Source organism: Narcine bancroftii, chromosome 14 (assembly GCF_036971445.1).
Source record: "Narcine bancroftii isolate sNarBan1 chromosome 14, sNarBan1.hap1, whole genome shotgun sequence".
NCBI classification, from domain to species: Eukaryota; Metazoa; Chordata; class Chondrichthyes; order Torpediniformes; family Narcinidae; genus Narcine; species Narcine bancroftii.
The window spans coordinates 1,181,202-1,208,310 of record NC_091482.1 but is presented as its reverse complement, the minus strand read 5'-3'; the positions used below and the strand labels follow the sequence as shown (position 1 = coordinate 1,208,310).

The 27,109-nt window shown below is 43.9% G+C and overlaps 1 protein-coding gene across 7 annotated transcripts in view; it reads left to right on the top strand.

The window, feature by feature from the left end:
- The window catches only part of smg6 (SMG6 nonsense mediated mRNA decay factor), a 340,784-nt gene that overhangs the window by 170,748 nt on the left and 142,927 nt on the right, over positions 1-27,109 (top strand). For all 7 annotated transcript variants that reach the window (XM_069910299.1, XM_069910298.1, XM_069910296.1 and 4 more), the window contains one exon: positions 10,593-10,794. In XM_069910299.1, coding sequence (XP_069766400.1) covers positions 10,593-10,794 — 202 coding nt within the window. The remainder of the gene's footprint in view (positions 1-10,592; positions 10,795-27,109) is intronic.

Below are 27,109 nucleotides of genomic sequence, written 5' to 3'. Positions count from 1 at the left end.
AGGTGATCTAAGCTTACAATGGGATCTTGGTCAACTGAGGCTGTGGGCTGAAGAATGGTAGATAGAGTTTAATTTGGATGAGGAGAAGGCATTGCATTTTGATAAGTCAAACCAGGCAGGACTTGCAAAGGAAATGGCAGGACCGTGGGGAGTGTTGTAGAACAGAGAGACCCTGGGGATACAGATGCATCGATCAATGAAAGTGGTGACATAGGATGGGGAAGAAGGTATTCGGCACAGTTGAAGGTGTTTTTGGATATTGGCAGACTGTGTAGAACCTTCACTGAAATTAAATTATAAAGATGTTAGGAGGGCCATCTGGCCTGTCAAACCTGCTCTTTCATTCAACAAGATCATGGCTGATCTGACTGTGGATTTGGCTTCAGCTACCTGCCTTTTCCCATAATTCTTATTTTCCCTACTATGCAAAATTAACTGTGTCATAAATATATTTAATGAGGCAGCCTCTACTGGTTCCTTGGGCAAAGAATTCTGCAGATTCACTACTCTCTGGGAAAAGCAATTCTTTCTCACCTTCTTCCAAAATCTACTCCTCAGATTCTTGAGGCTGTGTCCCGAGTTCTATTTTCACCTTCAAGTGGAAACAACTTTCTTGCTTCTAGTTTATCCAAACCTTTCATAATTTTACGTTTCTATAAATTCCCCTCTCATTTTTAAAAAAATCGAGCAAGTACAATCCCAGATGAATCAATCTTGCCCCACAGGCTAACTCTGGAATCAACCTGGCGAACCTCTGCACTGCCTCCAAATCCAGTACATCCTCTCTCAAATAAGGAGACCAGAACTGCACACAATTCTCCAGATGTGGCCTCATCTGTACAGTTGCAGCAGAATCCCTCTAGCAACGAATGCCATCATTCTATTTACTTGCTGCACCTGCAAACCAACTTATGATTCCTGCACAGACACTCCCAGGTCCCTCTTCACAACAGCTGCAGTCTTTCACTATTCAAATGATAATCTGATCTTCAATATTTACCAACATTGTACTCCATCTACCAGATCCTCTCACTTAACCTATCTATCTCTCTGCTGACTCACCACCTCCTCTGCACAGTTTGCTTTTTCACTCAATTTAGTGACATCAGTAAACATAATACTCTACACTCAGTCCACTTTTTCAAATCATTAACGTACATCGTGAGCAGTTGTGGGCCCAGCACTGACCCCTGTGGCACTCTGCTTGCCATCGGTTGCCAACCAGAGAAATACCCATTTATCCCAACTCTCTGCCTTCTCTTAGTTAACTATTCCTCTATCCATGCTAATACATTGCCCCCAATTCCATGCATCCTTATCTTATGGTTAAGTCTTTTATGTGACACCTTACCTAATGCCTTCTGGAACTTGAAGTACGCAACATCCAGTTTTTCCAGAAGGCTCACTTGATCCTCAAAGAACTCTAGTACATTTGTCAAAGAGGACCTGCCCTTCCTGGATCCATTCTGTGGCTTCCTGATGGAACAATATTTCTTATTCAAGCATTTTCCCAATTACAGATATTATGCTAACTGGCCTATAGTTCTCTTCTGCCTTTTGCTTAGATCCTTCCGTAAACAATGCATAGCCTTCCTGTTGCCAGGACCTGCCCAGAATCCAGAGAATGTTAGTAAATTATCACAAACCCCTCTACTATAACTTCTGCCATTTCTTTTAGTACCCAGGATGTATTCCATCAGGATTAGGGGATTCACCAACCTTTAGACCCACAAGTTTGCTCAGTACTTCCTTTTTAATGATAATGATTGTGTCGGGATCCTCACCTCCCACTTCATCCTAACTTCTCTCTTTGGCATGTTAGGTGTGTCCTCCACTGTGAAGACCGACACAAAGTAGTTCAAAGCCTCAATTCTTTACGTATTACCCAATACTGTATTAATTCCCCTTTTCTTCTTCCAGGGGCCTGGCATTCACTTTAGTTAGCCTTTTCCTTGACAACTTTTACCATTTGTTTTCATATTTTATGCTAATTTAATTTAATTGTAGATCTTCATGGTTCTTTGTGGCTTTTTAAATTTTTCCCAATCTTCCAGTTTCCAGTTATTCTTGGTGATTTTGTAGGTATGAACTTTTAATTTGATACCCTCCTTAGTTATCCACGGTTGGTTTTCCCTACCCTCCTGTACTTGTTTTTAACTGGAATATACTTTTATTGAGCACTGTGAAAAATCTTTTTGAAAGTCTTTCACTGTTCCTCAACTGTCCCACCTTAGAGTCTGGGTTCCCAGTCTACACAAGCCAACCCCTCCCTCACCCCACTGTCGTGTGCCTTGTTTAGGTGTTGTATACTGGTTTTCCATTGTCCTGTTGCATGAGAAATTCAGTCTTACTGTGATTGCTGTTTCCAAGAGGATCCCTGACGACAGGAATTTTAAAGTTACCTGTCTCATTGCACAGACCAGATCTAAGATAGGTTTTATCCACTGCACTCACTCTGTTGTGATCACATAGAAGATCCATGGCCAAGAAATGCAGGCACATTGCAGACAAGTGTTTGTGAGATTTCAAGACCATTCTCCTTGAATAGGGAAAGTAGTGTCCAGATTTCACGTCCTAATTTTGGAAGGTATTTATTTAAACCTCTGAGCCTGTTGCTGCACAACTGAGATTTTTATAGGCTGTTCCCTGTCACTGACCCAATGGCATCACGTTAGATTTTCTCTCTCTGAGCGGGACACTTGTGAGAACAAGTAAATCAGAAAACGTGTAACTACGTTGAATTTGCTGAGATTCAAATGTGTTTATCTTTTTCAATTTTCAACCCATAAATCTGAGATTGGGTAATTAGAACTATAGAACAGAAACAAGCCCTTCGGCCTAACTAGTCTGTGCTGAACTATTCTGCCTAGTCCCATTTACCTGCACATTCCATATACCCCTTCCATCCATGTGGTTTTCATTAACCTCAGATAGGTGGGCATTTGTGCAAGAACAAACTTGTGTGTACCCACATTCTCCTGAGTCTTTTCATTACCTTGGATTTCCTCATTGTTGTAAGGAAACAGTGGTGCTATTACTTAGATTTAAGCATTGAGAGAGCAGTCAGGTAAAGCACTGTTGGTGAAGTAAGCTTCTTCGAGAGTTTGTCCTGATGTCAGCGTTGTGTTTGGAGCTCCAATGGATGAGAGTCTCAGCCCCAATTCACATCTGCACAGCTGTGTGACACTGACTTGTCCTGATGACAGGATTGTGTTTGGAGCTGCAGTGGTTGAGAGTCTCAGCCCCTGGTTCACTTCTACACAGCTGTGTGACACTGACTTGGCCCAGAGCTGGGATAGGAAAATAGAAATCGGGCCAAGCCAGAAAGTCCTCTTTGTTTTGCAACTGGCAGCCTGCCCGTGACTGGGGTTACATAATGGGAATCATTGTGGTACTCTTGAGATTGCTGGAGTATTTACAGGATCTGGGTCACAGCGAGAGCTGTGTGGCTGCAGCAGTGTCACATGACTGTGGTATGTCAGTGTCAGGCCCTTCCCCAACCCCCTCTTCCTCCCCCCTCCCATTCCAAGTTTTTCCTCTGCCTTGCAGCTATAGAATGGTGTTTCTTGGCAGCCGCCCATGGGTTGTATGTGACTTAACTCGTGTAATGGCTTTGGCTCATAAGGATCTAGAGTCAACAGAGGGGCACAGGGAGGAGGCGAGCAGAGCCTGGAGCGTCTCATGGGCAAGCAAGTCGAGAGGCTGGAATACTAGACTCGAGCCATATCACATCCGTCTGTTGTCTACCCAGCCAGCTTTGGATAAACTCTCTAAGACCAGTGCAATACATCATTCCTTTCTTCTCTCTTTTTTTCTTTTTTGCTTTGGGGTCATGTAAAGTTCTGTGTTTGTGCTTTTAACCCTGTAAACACTTTCCTTAAAGCAGCTGGCAGCCAAATGCAGCTCTGGTTCCCATTACATCACAGCTTTAAAAAGTTTTTTTAAAAAAAAATAACTTTTTACAGAAACCGAAGTTTGTTGGAAATTTTCTCTCGTCCAAAAAATGACGATGTAAAAAAAAAATTTGCCACCGTGGTAAGTGAAATGTGGTTAGCGATCAAGATGCTAGCTTTGCATTTTTTGTGATGTGGAGTGTGGCAGAACCAGGTCTTGATGAAGATGAGGTAGTACCAAAGGAATTAAGTCAATTTAGAAAGGAGAGAGTGAACTCACATTTATCTAAAGTTTTTCATTGACCCTTTGGTGTCCAAAATGATTCTCACCACTTGTGAGAAGTGAAGCAAGAATGATGTGAACCAGCAAAAGAGCTAAGAAACAGACCAGGAGAGCTCCCTGCAATGAGATTTCCACGTAGTTCTGCTGTGGACTCTCTGTGTTTGAGCAGGTATGTGGTTTATTGCTGCAAAAGACCAGAATGGAGGGGAAACTCAGCAGGTCAGGCAGCATCTGTGGAATCAGGGGGAGGGTTTGCATTTTGGGATGAGGCTCTGCATCAGGACTGAGCTTGCAATATGAGAGGGCCAGTATAAAGAGGTGAGAGGAAGGTGTGAGGCAAGGTTGGGCATCTGATAGGTGGAACCAGGTGAGGAGAGGGATAATGGGCAGATGGGGCCAAGTGGGGGAGAGGATCAAGGTTTCTTTTATTGGCATGTAATAATACATAAAAATGTAATTTCAACCTTTGTCTGCAGAAGGCAAAAAAGAGTCACTATGAGCATTGCCCGGCGCCCCATAAAAAAAGGGAAGCAAAAGAGAGTCCTTTAGAGACACTAACCGTCCATGGATTCACCTCCAGCGCTCCCACAGCCTCTGCAGCCTCACCGACCTTTCTGATCCATCGGCAACCCAAACTCCAGATCCAAACCTCCAATATGTTCAGGAAGTCTTCAGCACTTGAGGCCCTTCAGGAGCCCTTCTTGCCCTCAATGCTGTCTCAAATCCCAGTTCCACTACTTGGTTCCCATGAACCAATCTCCAGCAGCCCACAGCCTGTGTGGGTCCTTCAGCCACTGAGCCCCTCACTGGTCTGCTTCCATGGTCACTTACCCTGTAAGGTTGTCTCCCATGCTTCTTCTCAACAGGGAGTGTTCTCCTTGTTTCTAGTGGCCTGCACTAGTCCGCTCTGTCCCAGAGTCTGCAACCCCTCATGGTCCACTGCCCAACGCACATGCCTCCACCTTGAGCTCAGATCTCCGTGGTTGCAGGATTTTAAAACAGGCCATTTAAAGCCTGCGGAGTAGTCAGCATCCGGACTGGGCGGAAGGACCCTGCCCACTCTCCCTTGTCCGCACCAGTGGCAGCGCTGCTGTTACACCTTTTTTTTATGCATTAGCGGAGCTGGGATACAGTGGCTGGTGGTTAGTGACAGAAGTAGGATTAAGCCATTCAACCCACTGAGTTTTCTCTGTCATTCAAATCATAGCTGGTGTATTTTTTTCTTTCATCCCCATTCTGCTTTCTTCCCATAACCTTTGATAGCCTTACTAATCAAGGACGTGTCCACCTCCGGTTTAAGTATACCCAATTACTCCACTATACCTCCACAGCTGTATGTGGTGACAAGTTCCTCAGATTCACTGACTGAAGAAATTTATCATCTTCTCTGTTCTAAAGGAATATCCTTTTATTCTGAGGCTGTGTCCTGGACTCTCCCACACTAGGAACATCTTCTCCATGTACACTCTATCCAGCCCTTTCAATGTTCAGAATGTTTCAATGAGATTGTCTTCATCCTTCTAAACTCCAGGAAGTGCATGCCCAGAGCCATCAAACTTTTCTCATACCTTAACACTCTCATCCCTGTGATCATTCTCATAAACCTCTCGACCCTCTCCAATCCTAGCACGTCCTTCCTCAGATATGGGGCCCAAAACTGCTCACAATACTCCAAATGTGGTCTGGCCAAGCACTTGTAAACCCTCAGCATCACCTCTTTGTTTTTATATTCTAGTCTTCTTGAAAACATTCTAACGATGCATTGGCCTTCCTTACTACCGACTCAACCTGCAAGTTCACCTTCAGGGACACCCAAATCCCTTTGGACCTATGCTTTCAGAATTCTCTTCCCATTTAGAAAATCATCTTCGTTTTTATTCCTTCTACTAAAGTGCATGACCATACACTTCCCTACTCTTGTATTCCATCTGCCCACTCCCCAATCTGCCCAAGTCCCTCTGCAGACGTGGGCTGAAAGCTCGTCACCGGATGTTACACTCAAACCCATGACTTGACTTGAGGTAAGAGTACCAATCCCGAGTTACTGCCAACAGTTAATAGAGCCACAGGGCTTCTGGCAGTTGTTTTAATGAGACACATCGGCCTGGATCTTCTAATTACAGGCTTCAGAGTGAACTGTCCATCTCTTTACTTTGAGGGTTGAGAGTGGGAGATGTAACTTGGAGGAGGGAGAAGCCTAAAGTTGCTGAGAATTCAATTTAAAATTCCATTCAAATTATTAGATCAGGTTGAGTTTGCAAGAGGGCAAGGTTGGAAAAGCCTCTCCTTTACCTGAGTAGGCAAAAGGGTACACATTGAGGAATACAATTATAAATTGATTTTAAGCATTTAATACCCAATAATGAAAAGGGAATTACAGAGCAATTGAGGTTTTGACCATTCCACATAAAAGCACTGCAGAATGAATGAGGAATTAGCTTGAGAGTCACACAGAAGAAGACCACCACGCAGTTGATGGGTCTATCTCTGGACTGTAAATTGCTGCAATTCTCTTGCAATTTCTATGGGATTATTTGTGTTTAGGCTTGTTTCATCCATTCTCTATCTTAATTTACGATCTCATTGCACCTCGCTTCACCTCCCCTGCCTGCACAAAATGATGCTTCCAAAGTAGGAATCCCTTCTTTCTGCTGGAGCTGACTAGTGTCAGGAACTAACCTGAGTCACTACTTTGCCCTCCATGTGACAGAGTGTTCTCGCTCTCATATTTCTTCAGCCCACTCCGACAGAGGTTGGCGTACAGGTGAGTTGCTCATCCAAAAATTCTGAAGTGAATTACTCAACCACAGCTCATAGCTTCAGAGGGGTGGTCAGTTTTCTCACCCATTTTATTATTGTTAAAAATAATACAAGGCGTGTGTCATCTGCTTTCAGGGTGTGTTGGTGTCAGTGGCTTTGATCTGATTTTTCTGATATAGCTCCTTTGTCATCCATCAGATTTCCCTGAGTTCACCCTTTCATTGTCTCTCCCATTTACTTTCCTCTGGGTTCTCCCATGTACATCTACCCTGCTTCTATTCATGGCTTTTCCTCCTCTCTGACTTGTACTTCCAAATTCTTTTCACCTGTGACTGACACACTCACCTCGAGAGGAGACAAGCTCTGAATGCAGTATCTCCTGTTGTTTGCTTTAACTTTGGTCTTAACCCCCAGGATGCGTGTCTGCCCTGAATCTTGGAGCCAAGAGTGTTGGGGAACTTCTTGTCATGTGCCTTGATTTTCTTGGTCGTTTCGAGATTGTAGCTGGCTTTTACTCAATTAGGTGACAGTGATATTTCACTACCAGCCTGCTTACTGTACAAATGCTGTCCTTTCTGCTTGAATTGAAAGAAAAACATTCATTGGGGTTGGAATTTATTGCACAGGTGCAATGGTTTCAGTATTTTCCATTGGAGTCGTCTCCAGTCAAGAGTCTCATTTAGATAATACCTTCTCGACCTGCATGTAACAAGTCTTTAGCAACTGACATGTGGGAGACTTGGGTTCTTTTCTAGGCTGATCCTCCACAGAACCCAAAATCTAGGAACCGTTATTTTGTTTTCCCAGGAGTCATTGTGATGGTGTGCCAATCCTGTATGACTGAAGGTTCTGCCCTTTGGATGCAACATAGTGGGAAACTCCTTTGGAGTGGATGGTTATGACCTTGTGGGTACATCATGTCCCCCCAACCATATGGAGTTACTGAAACAGGATTAAGAGATTGCTCACTTGAATGCTGTTTATAAAGATCAGCATGGGTAGACTGTGTGTTGACATTGGGATGGAATTTGTTGGCTGATAAAGGGAAGGTTTGCTAACAGAGGATTAGTTGATGTGTAGAGCACATTCAAAAGCCTGTGGGTTTAAAGGGAGTGACTGCATGAACATATGATGACTTGGGGACAAAAAGCTGGGAAATGTGAACTGTTGTTTTGCAGACAGGAGGCAAGAGTGCAGAGAAGCACTGAGGAAGGTCATAACAGAGCATGAAGGGACTGGTGAATTGAGGGGACAGATGACCAAGGAAATGTATCACAAAGTTAAAATGGTAGGAGGGATGAAAGGAGAGATATACTGTATAAGTGGGTGCAGAAGCAGAGTGACTGGTGGTTGATATGAGACTGGTAGAGCAAGTTAGGAGATTTAAAAAATAAAAAGCATATGGAATTCTTGGCTTCATTAACACAGGACAAAAGCAAGGAAGTTATGCTATATGAATCACTTGTTGATCCTCAGTGGGAGTAATGTGTGCAGGTCTGGGCACCACACTGGAGGAAGTGCAGGGAAAGATTGATTAGACGAGTTCTGGTGCGAGGCATTTCAGTTCTTTGAAGATGTTAGGGTTGTATTTGGAGCAGTGAAGATAGAGGGATTAAATAGACGTACTCAAAATCATGAAAGGTTTGAATCCAAAACAGCAGAACGTATGGTGGACAGAGGGAGGGCATGGAATGAAGATGTTGACAAAAGGGGAAGATAAGACAGGCAGCGAAGTATGTCATTGACGAATCTGCTGCAATCACCAGGAACTCTCAGCAATCGCATAAATTGCAGGAAAAAGAAATGAAGAGGGCAAACAGGAAAGAGCAAAAGAGGGAATCTAATTGGAAAGCTGACTAAAAGAGAAGCCACAAAGGGCCAAGTGGCCTTCATTCGATTATTATTCTATGATCCTTGAGGGACTGTACCCCAGGAAGAGTTGGAAGCTTCCGGGTTTATACCCAGGGGAAGGTTGATACCTCAAGGATTTGGATCACGGGAAGGTCTGCTGATTTAAATGGATTTAGGGACAGTTTTTGGGAAATAATTTTATGGAAAGATTTGTCTCTGAAGTGGAAAAAATGAGAGTATTACATGCAGCAGAGTCTCCTTCCGGTAGATATTCAGGTTTGAGAGACGCTGAAATGTTCTTGCCCTGTAGTTATTCCCATAGGGTGCAGAGACTCCCTATTTGCTGACACGTTCCAACATACCTGGCTGGCTGGCCCTCTTGAAGTTGCTTTCAGGGTTAAATTCCCCTGGGAATGAAGGTAAATCATTTTCCTTGTGGAACAGTGATTTGTTTTTTTAAACAAGTCTTCACTCCCTCTTCTAATGCATTGCAGGACTTTAGATTCAAAGCAAACCAGGAGGAGTCAGTTAATGTGATTGTAGAATCTGGACAGTTGTAGGATTTCGATAGGGGAGATTCAAACAAGAGGGCACGAGCTGAGAGTTAGGGGGCAAACGTTTAGGTGCAGCACAAGGGGAAGCTTCTTTACTCAGAGAGTGGTGTCAGTGTGGAATGAGCTTCCGGTAAAGGTGGTGGAGGAAGGTACAATATTATCTTTAAAGAAAAATTTGGAGAGGTCTGTGGATGTAAAAGGTATGGAGGGTTCTGGGCAGAATGCAGGTCCGTGGGACTGGGAGAGTATAAGTGTTTCGGCACGGACAAGAAGGGCCGTGGTGGCCTGTTTCCGCGCTGTAATTGTTCTATGTGATTATAATGCTACTTCAAGCCTAAAAGGCACGTGATCAGAAAAAAGTCACTTCCCTCCACTGTGTCAGCCTGGATCATGCACCATGATGTGAGGAGTGCATGTTGAACCCACCAATTTCTGAGAGGGGCCAGAGTGTTTGTCCACTTAGCCACTGTGTGTTGGTATACGCAGTATTTCAGTAAAAGCTGAATGATAGGAGCAGGTAGTAAAACATTAGTATTCACACTGGCTCCCTTGCAGCATGTCGATGTCCTTACGGTGCATGTCAGGGTTTATGGTTGTGTCAGAGGGGTGGGTCCCAGAGAGCAGATTTGTATACATGTGGACCCAGAGGGTTTCTATTATTGAGTACGGGGGTCCCTGGGAGCGTGTCAGTGTTGGGATCCTGAGAAGCGTACCAGGAGTGGCTCTCAAATGATTCTCTGTTTGCAAAAGTGTTCCTGGTCATGAACAGGTTCACCAGGAGTGATGGGTAATGCTCTGGTTTATAACATTTGAAGCAACCTGTGCTAAGGTGCAGTATGAACAGCTGAACATAATGCAGACCAAGAAGTGTGTTTGCAGCACTACTGCCAATTCGTGTTGCACACACTTTTACAGAGAACCTTGATCTACAGGGTCATGGGGTGGAACAAACATTGGGTATCTATTGAAAACTGGGTGTAAGCTCATTGGAACAGGAGTGTCGAAGTCCTAAAGTCACAACACCTGCATCTGTTTCTTTTTTCCTAATTGGGTAATCGTTTGAGACCAAAATCCGGAACTGTTCTTGCGCTGACTTTAATAAAAACATCATCTGTTTTTCTAGTTCCGAATGAATGTTTTATTATTAACAATGTCTTTACATCCTAAAGCACTTTGCTGAGCATCGTTTTCTTCTCCCCAGTGACCTAACCTTTGGCTCTTGTTTCTTTCTGTTGAATTTCCTCTGCTCAGAATTGCCATCGATGTGTGGGCCATGCTGGCAGATTTCTGCAACATTTTCACAGCTGTCAACCAGTCAGAGGTACCGCTGTACAAGGACCCGGATGAGGACCTCACCCTGCTTGTTCTGGATGAGGATAAGATCCTCTCAGGCTTTGTTCCTCTCCTGGCTGCCCCTCAGGACCCATGCTACGTGGAGACAGCCGCAGATAAGGTCAGCCGGGGGGCACTTAATATACTCTTCTTCCTGGGAAGGCTTTTTTTAAACAGAATATGATTAAGTTAGTGAGGGTGTAAAGGGAAAACAGTGACCTCAACATCTGACATCTGCCTTTAGTACACCAGTGTCATGAAAAGCACCTCTTCCTGTAGCGTGTGTTCCATGGCATGCCTTTGTATACACTTCATTCCCTTCTTGTCAAAATAGCTTGTGTTGGCCACCCTGCATTCCTCCACTTGGAAGATGTCAGCCCCTGCCACAGCTCTGTGCTGGGCACTCTTCCAGCTCCCTTGGGCTAATATCACAGTCTCAGAAACTGATTTCCTTTTAGCCTCAACCTGACTCTCATTACCTCCCACTCTGTAAAAACTGCCAGCGGCTAAATCGCTGTATCTTATTGATTGACCTCAGCAGTTAGATTTGATGCATTTTTTTAAAGTGATATGAGAGGTACAGGCCACAAAGAATGATCCCAAATGTAGGTAAGTGCAGTCACCGTTAGCCCACTGCAGATTAAAGCCACCAAATTCACTGGCTGCACCATGATTGCATGGGCAGTTTCTGATGTGTTGTTGGCCTGGCTGGATTCTTATCCATTGTAAAGGTATTTAGAAATCTTAAAATGGTTTCCTTGATTAAAAGGCTTCATCAAGCAATTGGAAGCCTCAGCTGCTGGGTCAATGAATGTCAGAGCCTTGCAGATCCTGAATCCATTTTGTGATGAAGCAATGAGCTCGGATGGTGGTGAGATGTTGCAATGAACCTTGTGATCCTCCAGGAAAAAAAATCAGCCAACTCTCTCCTGATTGCTGTCCATATAACACACAGGATGGCTCTGGATAGAACGGCATACCAACACCATACACTTGTTCGTCGTGGCCTCCAAGGAGGTCCTTTTGGAGGTCCAGTGAGCTAATGAATGAGTAAAATGCTGACTCTTCGCTCTCAGTCTCCTGACACTAAATGTTCCAGAGCCTGCCTGGATCATGAACAGACGCTTCAAACAAAACACGTATCAGCTCTGAAAAATCTGATGATTTTGGCATAACTAGGATGTACAATGTGTCTGTGGTGGAATAATCTGCTTCTTTTGGTGGTGGTGGGTGGGGGGGTGGGGGGTTGCTCTTGATTTGCAGAGCCACAGCAAGTGTGCAACAGTGAATCGCTGTCCCAAGGTTGGCAGCCTTCGTTTACGGGGAGCCTTTCCTTTGACTTGGGCCTCTCTGAAACTCCTCAATCCATTCTGTCCCAAAATCTCTAACAGAGCCCAAATCTCAGCATGCAACATGGTGCCACCAACTGAACTTGGCACGGCTGTGACGCATAGACCTAATGTTAGAATCAGACAAAAAACACTATTTGCTTATTGAAGGTATCCCAGTATTTTTTTTAAAAAGTGCCATTTCCTTTTGTTCCAAGCAGTCAACAATGTAATAGAAAATCACATCAAATGGCAGTCATTCTGAATCTTTGGCTGGTGAAACTGCTCCTTCCTTGCACACTCAGCGTGTATTGACACGGTCAATTTAGCTGAACGCATTCTCTAACCTGGCGTGGAGCCTTTGAGATTTCAGCAACCTCAGCTCCCCCATCTCTGGCTGGATAGTCCCCCTCAGCTGGGAGAACAATAAATAGGCCCACTTCAGCTGCCTTGAGTTCTGCTGCCATAAATCAGCTAAGTTAGTGATCTTCATTGCCTTCACATCATCCCTGCTGAAAATTGTGTTGATGTGTGTGTCAGCTTTGCAATAATGTGTGAACTTTGCCTCGATTGATCATCCTGCTGGACCTGCCTGCCAACGTTCCCATCTGTTGGCCATTCCTGTGGCCCTCTACCCCAGCGAGGAGACAGTGGTAAATAGCTGACAGCATCTTTTCACCAAGCCTGTGCAGTCGGATCCCTGGCTCTTAAGTAAATTCAGAGTGAGCTGGGTTTTTTTAAAACACTTTCTGAGCTTGGGGAATCGGTTCTTTTCATCAAATTGTCACCCTATCGAACTCCAAACGTCTGTGTGATTCTGAGTGCATTTGAGCAGGTTGCATTGACAGATCTGGTTGCTACTGGAGAAAGGGTGTGCTGGCATTAGAAAGAGTGCAGAAGATTTACCAGGACGTTGCCCATGCCAACTGCAAGAGTTCCTCAGGACAGTGTCCAAGACTGAACCAATGTCAGCTGCTTCATCACAAGGTCACATGTAGGGGTATTACTGATGATTCTACAATGTTCCATTCCATTTGCAATTCTTCAGCAAAGATGCATAAAGTATTATGCAATGGCCTTGGGTAAATAACAAGTGTACTGTGCATGCCAGTGCCAGGAAATGACTATCTCCAAGAGATCTGACCATGACTGATCACTGCCACCACCACTGGATGGGGGGAGATCACAGGATGGCTATCCTGCATCATTTTGGCTTCTGAAGTCCAAATGTAATGAGGTTGTATTGCAGTGATACAAAACTTCTGTTCTCCTGCACGTGGAATACTGTGTGCAATTCAGGTCAGCCCATTATAGGAAAGAGTGGAGGCTTTGGAGAGAGTGCAGAAGAGGTTCTCCAGGAATACAATTACAAGTTTATTGTCATATGCATTGTCCAATGTATGTGTACACCAAAATTCTTATTTACTACAGCCAAACAGGTACCTCTTTTAAACAAAGACTACAATAATCTACAAAAATTGAATTAGGAGACAATAAATACAAAAGCTAGATAATAATTATTCACAGTTATCTTAAAACAATGAAAAAGTGACTACACAATGGTGCAGACTGGCCTTTTGTCATGTCAGAGCAGTCCATGATTATCTTCCACACCAGGATGTTGCCTGGTTTAGAGGGTATGAATTATGGGGAGAGATTGATATAGATAGCCATAATCAAGAAAAACCTCAGTGAGGTGTCACCACGAATCCAAAGACTGATGATGAAGCTCTAACGTAATGACTTTGAATTGGTGTACACACCGTGGAAAACGATTGTGCTGTCCAGAGCAACAGGTACAGAGTGAAGCACCCAATGAGAGTTCCACAGAGACCGATGTGAGTCCCCACATGAATCTGATCACTGAATCTCTTCCCGTATCTGACATGAAATCCAAGCAGATTGCAGCTAAAACAGGACAAAGTTCTACAGAAGGTCATCAGGAATCGAAATGAGGGTTGATCTAGCGGTGCTACTAACATCAGAGCAGAGCTGAGTGTTGTCACTAAGCCTTCTAATCAGATGGAGCAGAATTATCATTCCTCGATCACTGACAAAGGTGCTGAAAAGGCTGCACGAGGGGCACCTTGGAATGGAAAAATACAAGAGGAGGCCAGAACTACTGTTTATTGGCCAGGGATAAAAGCTGACGTCGACAGAAGGGTCTCAAGCTGTGAAACCTGTCTGAAACATTACGCAAAGCAGCCAAAGGAACCCATGGCCATAACTGACTTACTGGAGGAGCCATGCCAGAAAGTTGGGACTGATCTGTTGCAGCTGAATGGGGAAAGAATTACCTGCTGATTATTGGATTATCGAACTATCCAGAGATGGCGCTGCTTCCCAATATGTCTGCTGCCTGCATGATCAAATATATGAAGTCAATCTTTGTAAGACCTGGAATTCCTCAAATTGTCTCGGTGACAATGGACCGTGCTACAGTTGTGGAGAATTTCAGAATTTTGCAGAAGAATATGATTTTTGATATGCAACTTCAAGTCCTCTACATCCCCAGTCAAATGGTAAAGCAGAGAAAGGAGTTCACACAGTTAAACACCTGCTCAAGAATTACCGAGCTTCACCACTTGAACATGGCACGTCACCTGCTGAGCTCCTGATGGGTCGTAGACTATGCACCACACTTCCCTTCTGTGCAGACGCAAACCAGAACAGAGATGTCCAACAGAAACAAAAGCATCTGCAAAGAAGACAAAAGGCAAACTAGGGCAGGTTAGCGAGAAGCTTAGGGCCACTGGCGCAACATGATAAAGTGAGACTCGGAGATTCCAACACTTGGCACGAGAAGGCCACTGTTCTTGAAGAAGTAAATCCAAGATCCTACACTGTCAGAACAGAGGATGGTCAAATATTGAGGAGGAATCAAAAGAGTCTGCTGAAAACGCAAGTGATTTTGCAAGAACAGACAAATCCAGAGGATCCATCCTGCACAGCAACAGAGGAGACAGTAGTGGACCAGCAGAGCTGACACAAGCGCCTGTGTTAAGAAGATGCACACATGTTAACAAAGCACCCGACAGACTGAATCTCTAAAATAAAAAGATCTGACCACTTTAAAAGTTTGTGCTGATGATGTTTGTTTTTACATTTGTATTTAACTTTTAAATTGAAATGAATACTGTATTACCATGTAATTATGCTAGATTGAACTTCTTAAGGAAAGGGGTTGAGGTGATTGGGAGTTGGTGAGCCACCTGACCACTAGAGGGCATCGGAGATGGAAAGCCCCAACTTGGGTTATTTTCTTACTCATTAGTTTAAGGAATTCCCTTCCTCGGGTTAGATGATAATCAAATATAAGTAATAAAAAAAACCCAAGTTTCTTTACCACTACAGAATTATCACAAATGAATTATGGGGAGAAATTGAACAAATTCGGGTTGTTTTCTCTGGAGCATCTCAAGCTGAGGGGTGACCTGATAGGCGAGTATAAAGTCATGAGAGGCCTTAGTAGAGTGGAGAGTCAGAATCGTTCCCCAGGGCAAAAGCGTCACACACTGGAGGATATGTGTTGAAGGCCGGTGGATGAAGTTTAAGTGAGATGTTGGGTGGGGGGGGGGGGGTGTAAATATTTTACACAAGGAGTGAAGGGTGCTTGGAATGGGATGTAATTGGACACTTGGACCAAAGAGCTGTTCCTGTACTGCACTGTTCTTTGTTACAAGATCCTTATTGTGTAGTTAGTGCTGTGCTGAAGGGCTCAACCACAACACACTGGATGTGAACTCTACCATCTTGCTTATGCACTAAAGTCAGAGATTTTACTGAAAAACTGCAGTGTTGCCACAGACAAAACCATCTCAACGGTTTAATGAAGTCAGGGCTGGGAGTCATAGATTTCTACAAGCCCTTCGGCCCATCTTGTCCATGCTAACCAAGCTAGCCCCATTTGGCCCGTATTCCTCTTAACCTTTCCTATCCGTGTACCCATCTAAATGTCTTTTTAATGTTGCATTTATTCCTGCTCATTCCATTTAGCCACCATCCGGGCTGTGAAGAAAGTGCCCCTCAGGCCCCTTATAAATCTCTCCCTTCCCACCTTAAATCCATGCCTTCTTGTTTTAGACTCCTCAACCCTGGGGAAAAGGCGATGTCTGTTTCTCTTATCGATGCACTTGGTGATTTTATAAACCCCACCTCAGCCTCTATGCTCCAGCAAGAAAAGTCCCAGCTATCCTTCCTCCCCTTAAAATTCAAGCCAATCAGTCCTGGTCATTTTTTTTTCTGTAAAGAAGTTAAGCTAGTGGGCATGGAAACAATTAGCAGAGCTCTCAGAACTGAATGTGAGAGACATTTGAATGAAAGTACTTTACAGGGTGATGACAGAGACTGCAAGAGCAATGGTTTTCAAACTTTTTCTTTCTGCTCACATTCCACCTTAAGCAATCCCTGTGCCATAGGTGCTCTGTGATTAGTAAGGGATCACTTAGTAATTTAAGATAATTAGGGTATAGGTACTTAAAACCACTCTTTTAATCGTACTTTACTCGTTATGTGCATGGTTTCATAACTCCAAAGGAAATGGGCGAATGACAATTTTTCTCAAGCAAAATATTTCAGTAACAATTGGGTTTAGAGCAGTGGTTCTCAACCTTCCCTTCCCACTCACATTTTTCCCACTTTAAGTAATCCCTTACTGATCACAGAGCACCTATGGCATAGGGATTGTTTAACATGGTATGTAAGTGAAAATAAAAAGTTTGAAAACCACAGTCTAAAGGGAGCCAGCATGGCCTGATGGGCAGCATGGCCTCCTATTCCATCCTGATTTCACATCCCAGGGCAACACGTTTCTGTGGTCAAAGACTGTGCAAGCAACAGAAGGTGTTCAGTAAACTACAAGGACGTGTTCCAATGACTTCATTGTGAGCCACAGGTAATACCTGTAGTGTATTTCAGTTAGTAGTCGACTCCTTAGATTTGCAAGGTTGTGGCTTTAGGCCAAGGGTCAAGACCCAAGGATCTAATCAAGCATGACATTTGAAGGAGAACTCCAACATCAGGTGAGCTGTTAAATTACAGCTGCTCATTCCAATGGCTTGGGTAGAAGTAAAAGCTGCATGAAAAATTTAGCAGGGAGCGAGAAACCCCCTGGTGGACTGCCTGATATTCCTCCTTGAACAGAATCACCAAGTGGACATTTTAACTGGAAATTAATCACATTGCTGTTTGCTTTGTGAAAACTGCTTCATGCATTTGTGAAAGTGACTATCAGAAGACCACAGCTCACTCCTTGCGTGGGCTTTGAGACGTGAGCACTGCATGAAGTTTGAATGCATTTAAGGTCTGGTGCAAATTGTGTCCTCAGCCCTGTGTCACTGTAGCTGCTTTAATGGGTTTCAAATCAGAAATTAAACCATTGTCTGTACACTTTTTTTAAAAAAACACTTAAATGTAAAAAAAAATGAGATAAGGAAAGACTGTGTCGCATCTCAGACACCATTGACTTGATGGTTCTAACCTCTGGGAAATTATCTGCATTGAGAATAAGCAGGAGCAAAATCAGGATTTTGAAATGAATGTTGAAGCCCTGATGTGGGCCTTTCCGAATCCGGTTTATTTTGAACGTGTATCATGAAATTCGTTGTTTTGCAGCAGCAGTAAATTGTGCAGAAAAAGGTGCAAAAATTCGAAATGACAATTCCAGAAATACACAGTTCAAAAAAAACTTGTGCAAAAAAATGAGAAAAGTGAGGTAGTGTCCATAGGTACATTGTCTGTTCATAAATCTAATGGCGGAGGGGAAGAAGGTGTCTTGGGGTCATCTGATTATATTACGAGCACCATGGCACCCTGTGATTATGCTGATTGCCAGCTCTGAATGTTGGATGTTAATGATTGCCCTTGAAATAGCCACACACTGGAAACTTGTATTAACATGTTGGTCATCACATTGCCAGAGGAAGTTGAGCACTGACTCTGTCTTTAATGGAGGTGAAGCAGCCAGGATTCCAATGCTGTCATCCTTGTAGACTGCTTCCTTGTGGACTGCACATCTCCGTCCCAGGAGTCAACACCTATACTCCCCACTTGGTCATTTCATGAATGTCGACCCAGGTGGAGGCCCAGCATTTGTTGTCAAAACTCACTGGCCTTGAGAATGCATTGCTGAAGGATTATGTGCTCTGTGTTGAAGCATACCACTGTTGCATAGGGAGTTTCAGGATTTGGAGCCAGAGAAAATGAAAGAATAGCAACATTTTTCCAAATCTGGCTGGTGAGGAGTTTGGAAAGAAGCGTGAAAGAGTTGTGTTTCCTTTTATTCATTGCCTAATTCTAACCCTTCTGGGTTGTAGAGATTGGAGCTATGATATAGCCCTCAGGAACTCCTACAATGAAATCCTGGGTCTGAGCCAATAGCCGTAACCATCTTAATAGATTAGGAATGACTCCAGCAGCATTGACCTTTGTTCTACTAGAGTACTATAAGATATCGGAGCAGAAGTGGGCCATTGAGTCGACTCTGCCATTCCATCACGAATGAGCTGATCGATTCTCCCACTCAGCCCCACTCCCCTGCCGCCTTCTCCCCATAACCTTTCATGCCCTGACTATTCAGATACTTATCTATCTCTGTACCTTGATGCCACGTGCAATTAAATACTGTTTTGACATCTAGGGTCATCAATATTGATTCTCACCAGGAGTCAGCCCGATTTGTCCATATTTGGAATGGAATGAACTGAGTCTGGAACAGGGACGGGAGTTAAAATACATGTCCCAAAGCCAGTGGATAGGGAGGCATATGTGGAGGAGATGAGTGCACCTGCTCGTTGTGGAGAGAGCAGTCCCTGTGGAAAGCAGAGAGGGAGATGTGTCTGGTGGGATACCAGCAGCAGAAATGATGCAGGATGATCTGCTGGATGTGAGGGACAGTGGGGTGAGAGTCGAGGATCTCAGTTCCCTCTTGCAGGGATAAAAACTGAGATAAAAATGGAGAGATCCAGAAAAGGAAGCGATGTCAGAAATGGTGGATAAATTTGAGGGCAGGATGAAAGTTGGTAGCAAAGATGAAAAGTTGGCGTATTCTGCACTAGAGCAAGAGGCAGCCCCAGTAGAGTTGTTAATGTAGTGGGAGAAGAGTTGAGGCTTGGTGCCAGTCGGTGTGGACAAGGACAACAAAAGACCGACATAGTGGGACTCGTGACTGTGCCCGTGCTGCACCTTGGATTTGTAGTTGGAGCAAAAGAGTTGCTTATCTGTTTCCATCCTATCGCCCACCAACCTCTGACTCTAAAAATTCCCCTCCCCCAACCTAGCTTCAACTTATCCATCATCCCTAGTTCACCTATCATCCACCTGCCCTTATCTCACCCATTACCACTTTATACTGGCTATCTGGTCGCCTATCTGCAGTTCTGGTCGCCTAATTATAGGAAGGATATAAACAGAGCGGAGAGAGTGCAGAGAAGGTTGACCAGAATGTGACCTGGGTTTAAGCATCTAGAGTCTAGGGAGAGATTGGACAGATTAGGTCTTTATTCTTTGGAGCGTAGAAGGTCGAGAGGGGATTTGATAGAAGTATTTAAGATTATGAAAGGGATAGACAGAGTGGATGTGGATAGACTATTTCCGTTAAGAGGAGGAAAGATTAAAACAAGAGGACATGAGTTAAGAATGAAGGGGCAGAGGTTTAGAGGTAACATGAGGGGGAACTTCTTGACTCAGAGAGTGGTAGACGTGTGGAATGAGCTTCCGGGAGAAATAGTGGCAGCGGAGTCAATTGTATTATTTAAGAAAAGGTTGGACAGGTCTATGGATGAGAAGAAGATGGAGGGTGATGGGCATTGTGCAGGGAGGTGGGACTAGAGAGGGGTGTTTGGTTCGGTGCGGACTAGAAGGGCCTAATGGCCTGTTTCCGTGCTGTAAAAAATTGTTATGTTATCTTCTCCCTACCTTCTCAGCCCTGATACACGGTCATGTCTGATCATTGACTCTTTCCCTCCACAGATGCTGCTTGACCTGCTGAGTTCTTCCAGCAGTTTATATTTTGCTCTGGATTGTAGCATCTGCAACTCAAAAGCAAACTGCTGGAGGAACTCGGTGGGTCTCACAGGGGTGAAAGGAGAGCATCTGGAGTCTCTTGTGTCTTCAGAAAACTGGGAGAGAATGTTGCAGCTATAATTTGTGCCATTCTAGTGACTACACCATAGGAAGGATGTGGATGCTTTGGAGAGGATGCAGAAGAGATTCACTAGGATGTTGCCTGGATAAGAGAGAATTAGCTATTAGTAATAGGACTGTTTTCTCTGGAGGCTGAGAAGTGACTTGATAGTAGTTTATAAAATTATACGATAGGTTGAATAGCTTTTTTTCCCAGGGTAGAAATGATCAGATACTACAGAATAGATTTAAGGTGAGGGGGAAAATTTAAAGGAGATTTACACACGGTGGTACGTACGGGTTATAGGAGCAGAAATTATAGTAATGTCTAAGAGGCTCATAAACAGGGAGATGGGATGGGTTAGATTGGACGTGGTCTGCACCGACATGCTGAGCTGAAGGGGATAGTTCTGTGCTCTCTGATCTACATCTAAAGGCTTCTCATTATTCAATGACAGTATTACCTGCCAGTTTTGGTTCCAGTTTCTTCAAGCCAAATCTGTTGTCATCCATTGTAACTGGTCATTGTCCAATTGGCATTTTGTCTTTGAATGGTTCTTTGTCCTTTCTCAATAGCTATTGTATGACTACTGTTTCCTCGATGTTCCCCCACTGACCCTAGCTCTACTCGTATGCCTGTCATCTGCATGAGATTGGTTTGGGCATTGAGACATGGTGAATCTTCATCAAACTCTAGACTTACTCCAGAGAAGCACAAAGGCTGCAGAAGCGAGAAAGTAGAACAGCCAGCTGGAGGAACTCAGAGAGTCAAAAACCATTGATGAGAAGGAATGGGCAGTCATCCTCATGAGTCACAGCTTCTATTGAGACTGATTCAACAAAGGGTTGCAACCTGAAATGTCAACTGACCATTTCTACCCACAGATGCTGCCTGACCACTCAGTTCCCCCCAGCAGCTGGCTGTTTGCTCCAGGTTTGCCTTATTTGACTTTTGTCAATGTACTGCCATTGGAGCTGAGGTTGGGATCTTTGCTGCCTGGCCTTGTAGAACGTAGATGCAGAGCCTGCTTACTGTAAAAAGTTGCAAGGGCAGGCTCAGCCCACTTCATTTCCTCTGTTCAGGGTTGCTCTTCACTGTCACAACCTAAGCTAGAGGGAATTTGGGTGCTGTCATCTTTCATCTCCAGGACTTGAATTCCCATTTGTTGAAGGCTAAGCAAATAAATGTTTGCTGTCAGATGTCTTGCAGTTTTGTAGTAAAACATGAAATTTTGCAGACACTGTTGGTGCTGGAGAAACTCAGCAGGTCAAACAGTGTCCTTTATAGAACAAAGATGAAGATACAGAAACGTTGGTTTCTGTATCTTTGCGATATAAAGGACACTGTTTAACCTGCTGAGTTTCTCCAGTTTTGCATTTTTTCTTGCAGTTTTGTGCTTGTTTTATTTCTCCCACAGGGCATTGGGCTGCAGCACAGAGTTGTCTGGAGTTTGGCAACTGGCAATGTCCTTGGACAAGCAGGGAGGAATGTTGCCTTGGATTTTAATTGTTTCATGTTTGCTGGGTCAGCTGGCATTGAGTATGTCCCTGTCTGGCCAGTGTTGACCACCCACATTACTGTCAACTCCACTGGCCATAATAACACCTCTCCACCTCTTATCTGTCTTCCGTGGCCAAGCCAACTTTGAATCAGGTGTAGTGAAATGGCAAATCTTGCTTCAGCAACAGGGAAGGAGGCTGGACAGATCGGAAGGGACTATTAGATATTCTTGTTTGGTAATGTCAGAGGCAAGCTGTGTGAAACTGAAGCCCCCAGAGGAAACCCACACCGACACAGGCAGGGAAAATATACAAACTCCTTACAGACAGCACAGGATTGAAACCTGGTGCCGATTGCTGGTGTTACAGCCTCACACTAACCACTACACCAACTGTACTGTGATATTTGAAATTGTCTCCTCACAATTTCTTGTTCATTCTGACAACCTCGACCTCTGCCATAAAAGTGTGCAAGGGAATGATTATCACACAAGATATATTTCTAGCCAGGTTCACAGATCCAAGGGCAACTCTGTGTACCTAGTTCTTGATCCATATTTGTGCAGTAATTGTTTCTGTCTGAATTGGGTCCTGGAAAGCCTTGTAACTGTCCTGTTGACAATGTCGCTATCTGTTGCTCTCGTTGGTGTGGACACCTCCTGCCATCACCGCTTCACTAGCTCTTCATGGTCTTGGGTGATATCGTTCTGCTTTATTATCTTGTCAGTTTGATTTGTGCCTGTTGCATTCAGAGCCATGGCCTTTTATCCTTGGACTGGTGGTTCCCAGAGACCTGCTGTTGAATCCCAAACTATGAGGCAGTGACGAAGAAGAGAGGGGTGACTATGGGTTTTTGAGGGGAAAGGGTGGTTAGGTGGTGATTGGTTTTAGGAGGAAAGATTGATGAGGAAAGGAGGGGGAAGGAATGTAACATTCACCCAGTATTGCAGAGCTGAATGTTTGCTGATCCATAGCCTGGTTCCATTTTGGTAGCAAAGTGACAGGCAATTATCCCATCCAATTTCTCGCACACCTGGTCTTCTGGCCCATTGCCAGAGTGTTGCCAGAATTGTTTTTAAATGCGTCTCTTGGCAGTCAAAGGCTTCTGCCATATTGTGCTGTGTGACCGATGGTGAAATGTGAGAGGCCATAAGCAGATGACATGTCGTATAAAGCATTCTTTACTCAGGGTCTACTGTTATGATTGGCTGAAAGCCATTCAGTGTCACTCCAGGCAGTTTCTGTGGGTGGGGCAGGGGGTTTAAACAGGCAATAAGTGTAACTTAATACTTCAGTTTTCAATAATTGCCCAAGAATTCTGACAAAGTAATGTGCCACACTATTTAACTGTTCAGTGACCCAGGTAAGAGTCTGCAACTGGAAGTGAACATTGCTTTAGTAGGAGTGAACAGTATCCTATAAGAGGGAATGGTTCAGTAGAATCTAGGGCACTGTTGGAGGCTAGTCATAAGTGTATTCATGACAGCAATAGATTTTTAGGTGTTCAGGCAATCATCGGGTTACTGCCCGAAATGGTGCTGAGGAAATAGATCAGCCAATATCTTACTGAGTGGTGAATTGGCTGCAAGGAGCCGAATAGTCACTCTTGCTATTTCTGATGTTCTCAGTTTCCTTTTGGAATAGGAGGCCATTTGGCCCATCGAGTCAATGCTAGCTTTCAGAGCAACTCCATCAATGCCATGGATTTCCCAGCAGCCTAATTTCCCCCCCCTCACCAGCCCAGCTACACTAAGGGTAGTTTTCGAGGAGCCAGTTAACCCACAAACCAGCAGAGTTGGAATGTGGGTGGAAATCAGAGCCATTGCTCACCTCTCTTCACTCTGTTGCATTATCCATTAGACAAAATAGTTATCCACATTTTAATATTCTTCCAAAAGGGATAGTGGTTGATGGATGGGGATGGTGTCTGCACCGTGCTGGGGAAAGAAGGTAGCATTGTAGATTTTGTGAATTTTACATTGCATTTTGCCGTGCTCTCGCTTGGACCTCTCTCCATTTCTGCAGCTGTGTCCTCCCTACCAACCTCCGGATGGGTCCAGGGTGCTCATGGCTTTATTTAAAGTGCTGGGACCAGTAGAGGTCCATCTCTCTCCATGAACATTAGAGAAGAAATATCAATTCTTGATAAGCAAGAACATCCCAGCAACTCTTTACCACAGCGTTTATCATCTAATGTTCTATGGGCACCAGAGGCACCACACCATCTGTGATCATGACCATCCCAAATTTGTTGTAAGAAAATAACTTGTTGATATAACATAACATTTTTTTTTGTTTTAAATTTCCAAAGATATATGGCAGTGGTGTCAGGGCCTAGGCGTGCATTAACATCGTAAAGCCTGCCCCTGAGGCTGCTTTCTTTAGTTCTCCAGCTAGGATGTCTTTTCTATCCTGAATGGGTTGGAGCTATCACAATCCAAGAGCTGAACTGAGATTCTCCTCCAGTGAGTTCAGCAGTTTAATGAAGTAAAAATGGTAATAAATACTCTTCACTTTAACTGTCTGAGATGTTACAGCTGCAGAGCTGCAGATCTTGGCCAGTTTGCAACCAAATCTCATTTCCTGTCTGTCTGAGCAGAGTGATTACTCAGTTATCACATTGCTGCTGCCCCTCGATCCACAGTAGAGGAGAGGCTCATTACCACAATGATTTTGTGTTAGCAGAACCAAGAATATGTCCTCTATGTCCTGTGCACCCATCTCCATCACGAAGTTCCATTGTCTCCAGACCTTGTTCTGCTCCTGGTATTTTGTTAGTACTCCCTCAGAAGATTCAGAGGTTATCCCTCATCCACAACTCTAGTAAAACATTTTCTTCTTCAACAATTCTGCCAAGGAATGCCTCTCTGTCTGCCCATTTTAAATTAATCATCCTTATTTCTGGATCCCTGTACAGATGGAATAGTCATTCACGCTATCAAAACACCTAAAATGTTTAAAACCTCTAATTTCCCAGCCATACTGTTCCAATGAAGTTAGTGTCAGTGTCTTGTTGGCTTTTCTCATTGACCTTGTGAATCTATCGCACATCTGCGCTTTGATCAATACAACAGTGCAGTACAGAAACACATAGCAGCATCAGGTATAATGACCAAGTTAAACTAAAATTCTGTTCATATCCCTGCATTTCCATGTGTCTTATCTAGAAGACTCTAAATCAGTGGTTTTCAAACTTTTTCTTCCCACTCACGTACCACCTTAAGTAATCCCGTATTAATCACAGAGCACCTATGGCATAGGGATTACTTAAAGTGGTATTTGAGTGGAAAGAAAAAGTTTGAAAGTCACTGCTGTAGATATGCTCCTATAATATCTGCATCCACCACTACAACTTGCAACTGTTTCAGGCACTCTCTGTGTAGAGAAAAAAGTGTTCCTTTTCACCTGAAACACATATCCTGTAGTATGTGACATTTTGTATGTAATGCGGCAAATAGTTTTCCATCCGATTCCCCACCGAAGGGTTTGATGGAGTGTTACAGAGATGAACACAGTTTCAGCAACACTCAAGCTTGACCCCATGCAGCACCAACAGTCTTCTTTAAAATCCTGAAGAGTTAGGTCTCCTGCCCACACCATGCAGAACAGTGACTTGTGTAGGCTGCTCCAGCAACACCTCTCAAACTCAAGGCCAAGGTAAACATAGGAGGTAGGAACAGGAGTAGGCCAAAAATGGCCCATCGAGCCTGCTATGCCATTCAATAAGATCATGGCTGATCTAATTTATGACCTACCTGCCTTCTCCCCATATCCCCTAATTCCTCTATCATGTAAACATTTATCTAACCAAATTTTAAATATGTTTAATGAAGCTGCCTCAACCACTTCCCTGGATAGAGAATTCCGAACATTCACTACTCTCTGGGAAAAACTATTTTTTTCCTCATCTCTGTCCTAAATCTACTCCCCCAAATCTTGAGACTGTGTCCTCTCGTTTTAGTTTCCCAGGCCAGCTCAAAAAACCTTCCTACATCTATCCTATCCATACCTTTCATAATCCTATATGTTTCTATAAGATCTCCTCTCATTCTTCTGAACTCGAGCGAATACAATCCTAGACGATTTAATCTTTCATCATAAGTCAACCCCTTCATCCCAGTGATCAACCTAGTTAAACCTCCTCTGGACTGTCTCCAAAGCCAGTACATCCTTCCTCAAATATGGAGGCCAGAACTGGACACAGTACTCCTGGTGCGGTCTCACCAATACCTTATATAGTTGCAACATTACCTCCCTACTCCTGAATTCAATTCCTCTAGCCCCTAACCCTAACCCTAACCCTGCTGCACCTGCAACCTAACTATTTGCGATTCATGCACAAGCACTCCCACGTCCCTCTGCACAACAGCATGCTGTAGTTTTTCACCCTTTAAATAATATTCAGCTCTTTTATTTTTCTTGCCAAAGTGGATAACCTCACACTTACTAACATTGTACTCCATCTGCCAGACCTTTGCCCACTCATCCAGCTTAACTCTATCCCTCTGCAGACTCTCCACATCCTCATTACAATTTGCTCTTCGACTCAATTTGGTGTCATCCGCAAACTTGGTGTCATCCGCAAACTTGGCTACACATTTTGTCCCCTCCTCCAAGTCATCAATGTAAATGATGAACAGTTGTGGGCCTAGCACCAACCCCTGCGGCACCCCACTTACCACTCTCTGCCAACCTGAAAAATTCCCATGTATCCTGATTCTCTGCCTCCTGTCAGACAACCAATTTTCGACCCATGCCAATAGACTTCCCCGGACTCCACTTTCCTGTAACTTACTGAAAAGTCTCTTGTGCGGCACCTTATCAAATGCTTTCTGGAAATCCAAATATACAACATCAACCTGTTCCCCTCTATCCACCGCACCCATTATATCCTCAAAGAATCCTAACAAGTTTGTCAAACAAGATCTTCCCTTTCTAATACCATGCTGCGTCTGCCTGATTGAACCTTACGTTGCAAAAGTTTCACTATTTCATCTTTAATGGCGGCTTCAAGCATTTTTCCAACTACAGACGTCAAGCTAATTGGCTGATAATTTCCAGTCTTCTGCCTACATCCCTTCTTAAAAAGTGGCGTGACATTTGCTGTCTTCCAGTCTGCTGGGACCTGTCCAGAATCCAAGGAATTTTGGTGTTTGACCACCAATTCATCAACTATAACTTCTGCCATTTCCTTCAGAACTCTTGGATGCATATCATCAGGACCAAGTGATTTGTCTGGCTTTAGTCCCATTAGTTTCTCCATCACTACTTCCTTTGTAACAACTATTTTATCTACTATTTTGGCCTACGTCCCCCTCCAACCTGATTTTAAAATGTATCCATCTCTTTGTCTTAACTGGCTCAAACTCCTGCAACTCCTTGTTCATCAGCTGCTTCACCAGAAGGGCAGCAAGCGGTTCAAGAAAGTGGCCCACTACATGCTTCTCAAGAGTGATAAGGATCTGTCACGAAGAAGCCTGGCATTGT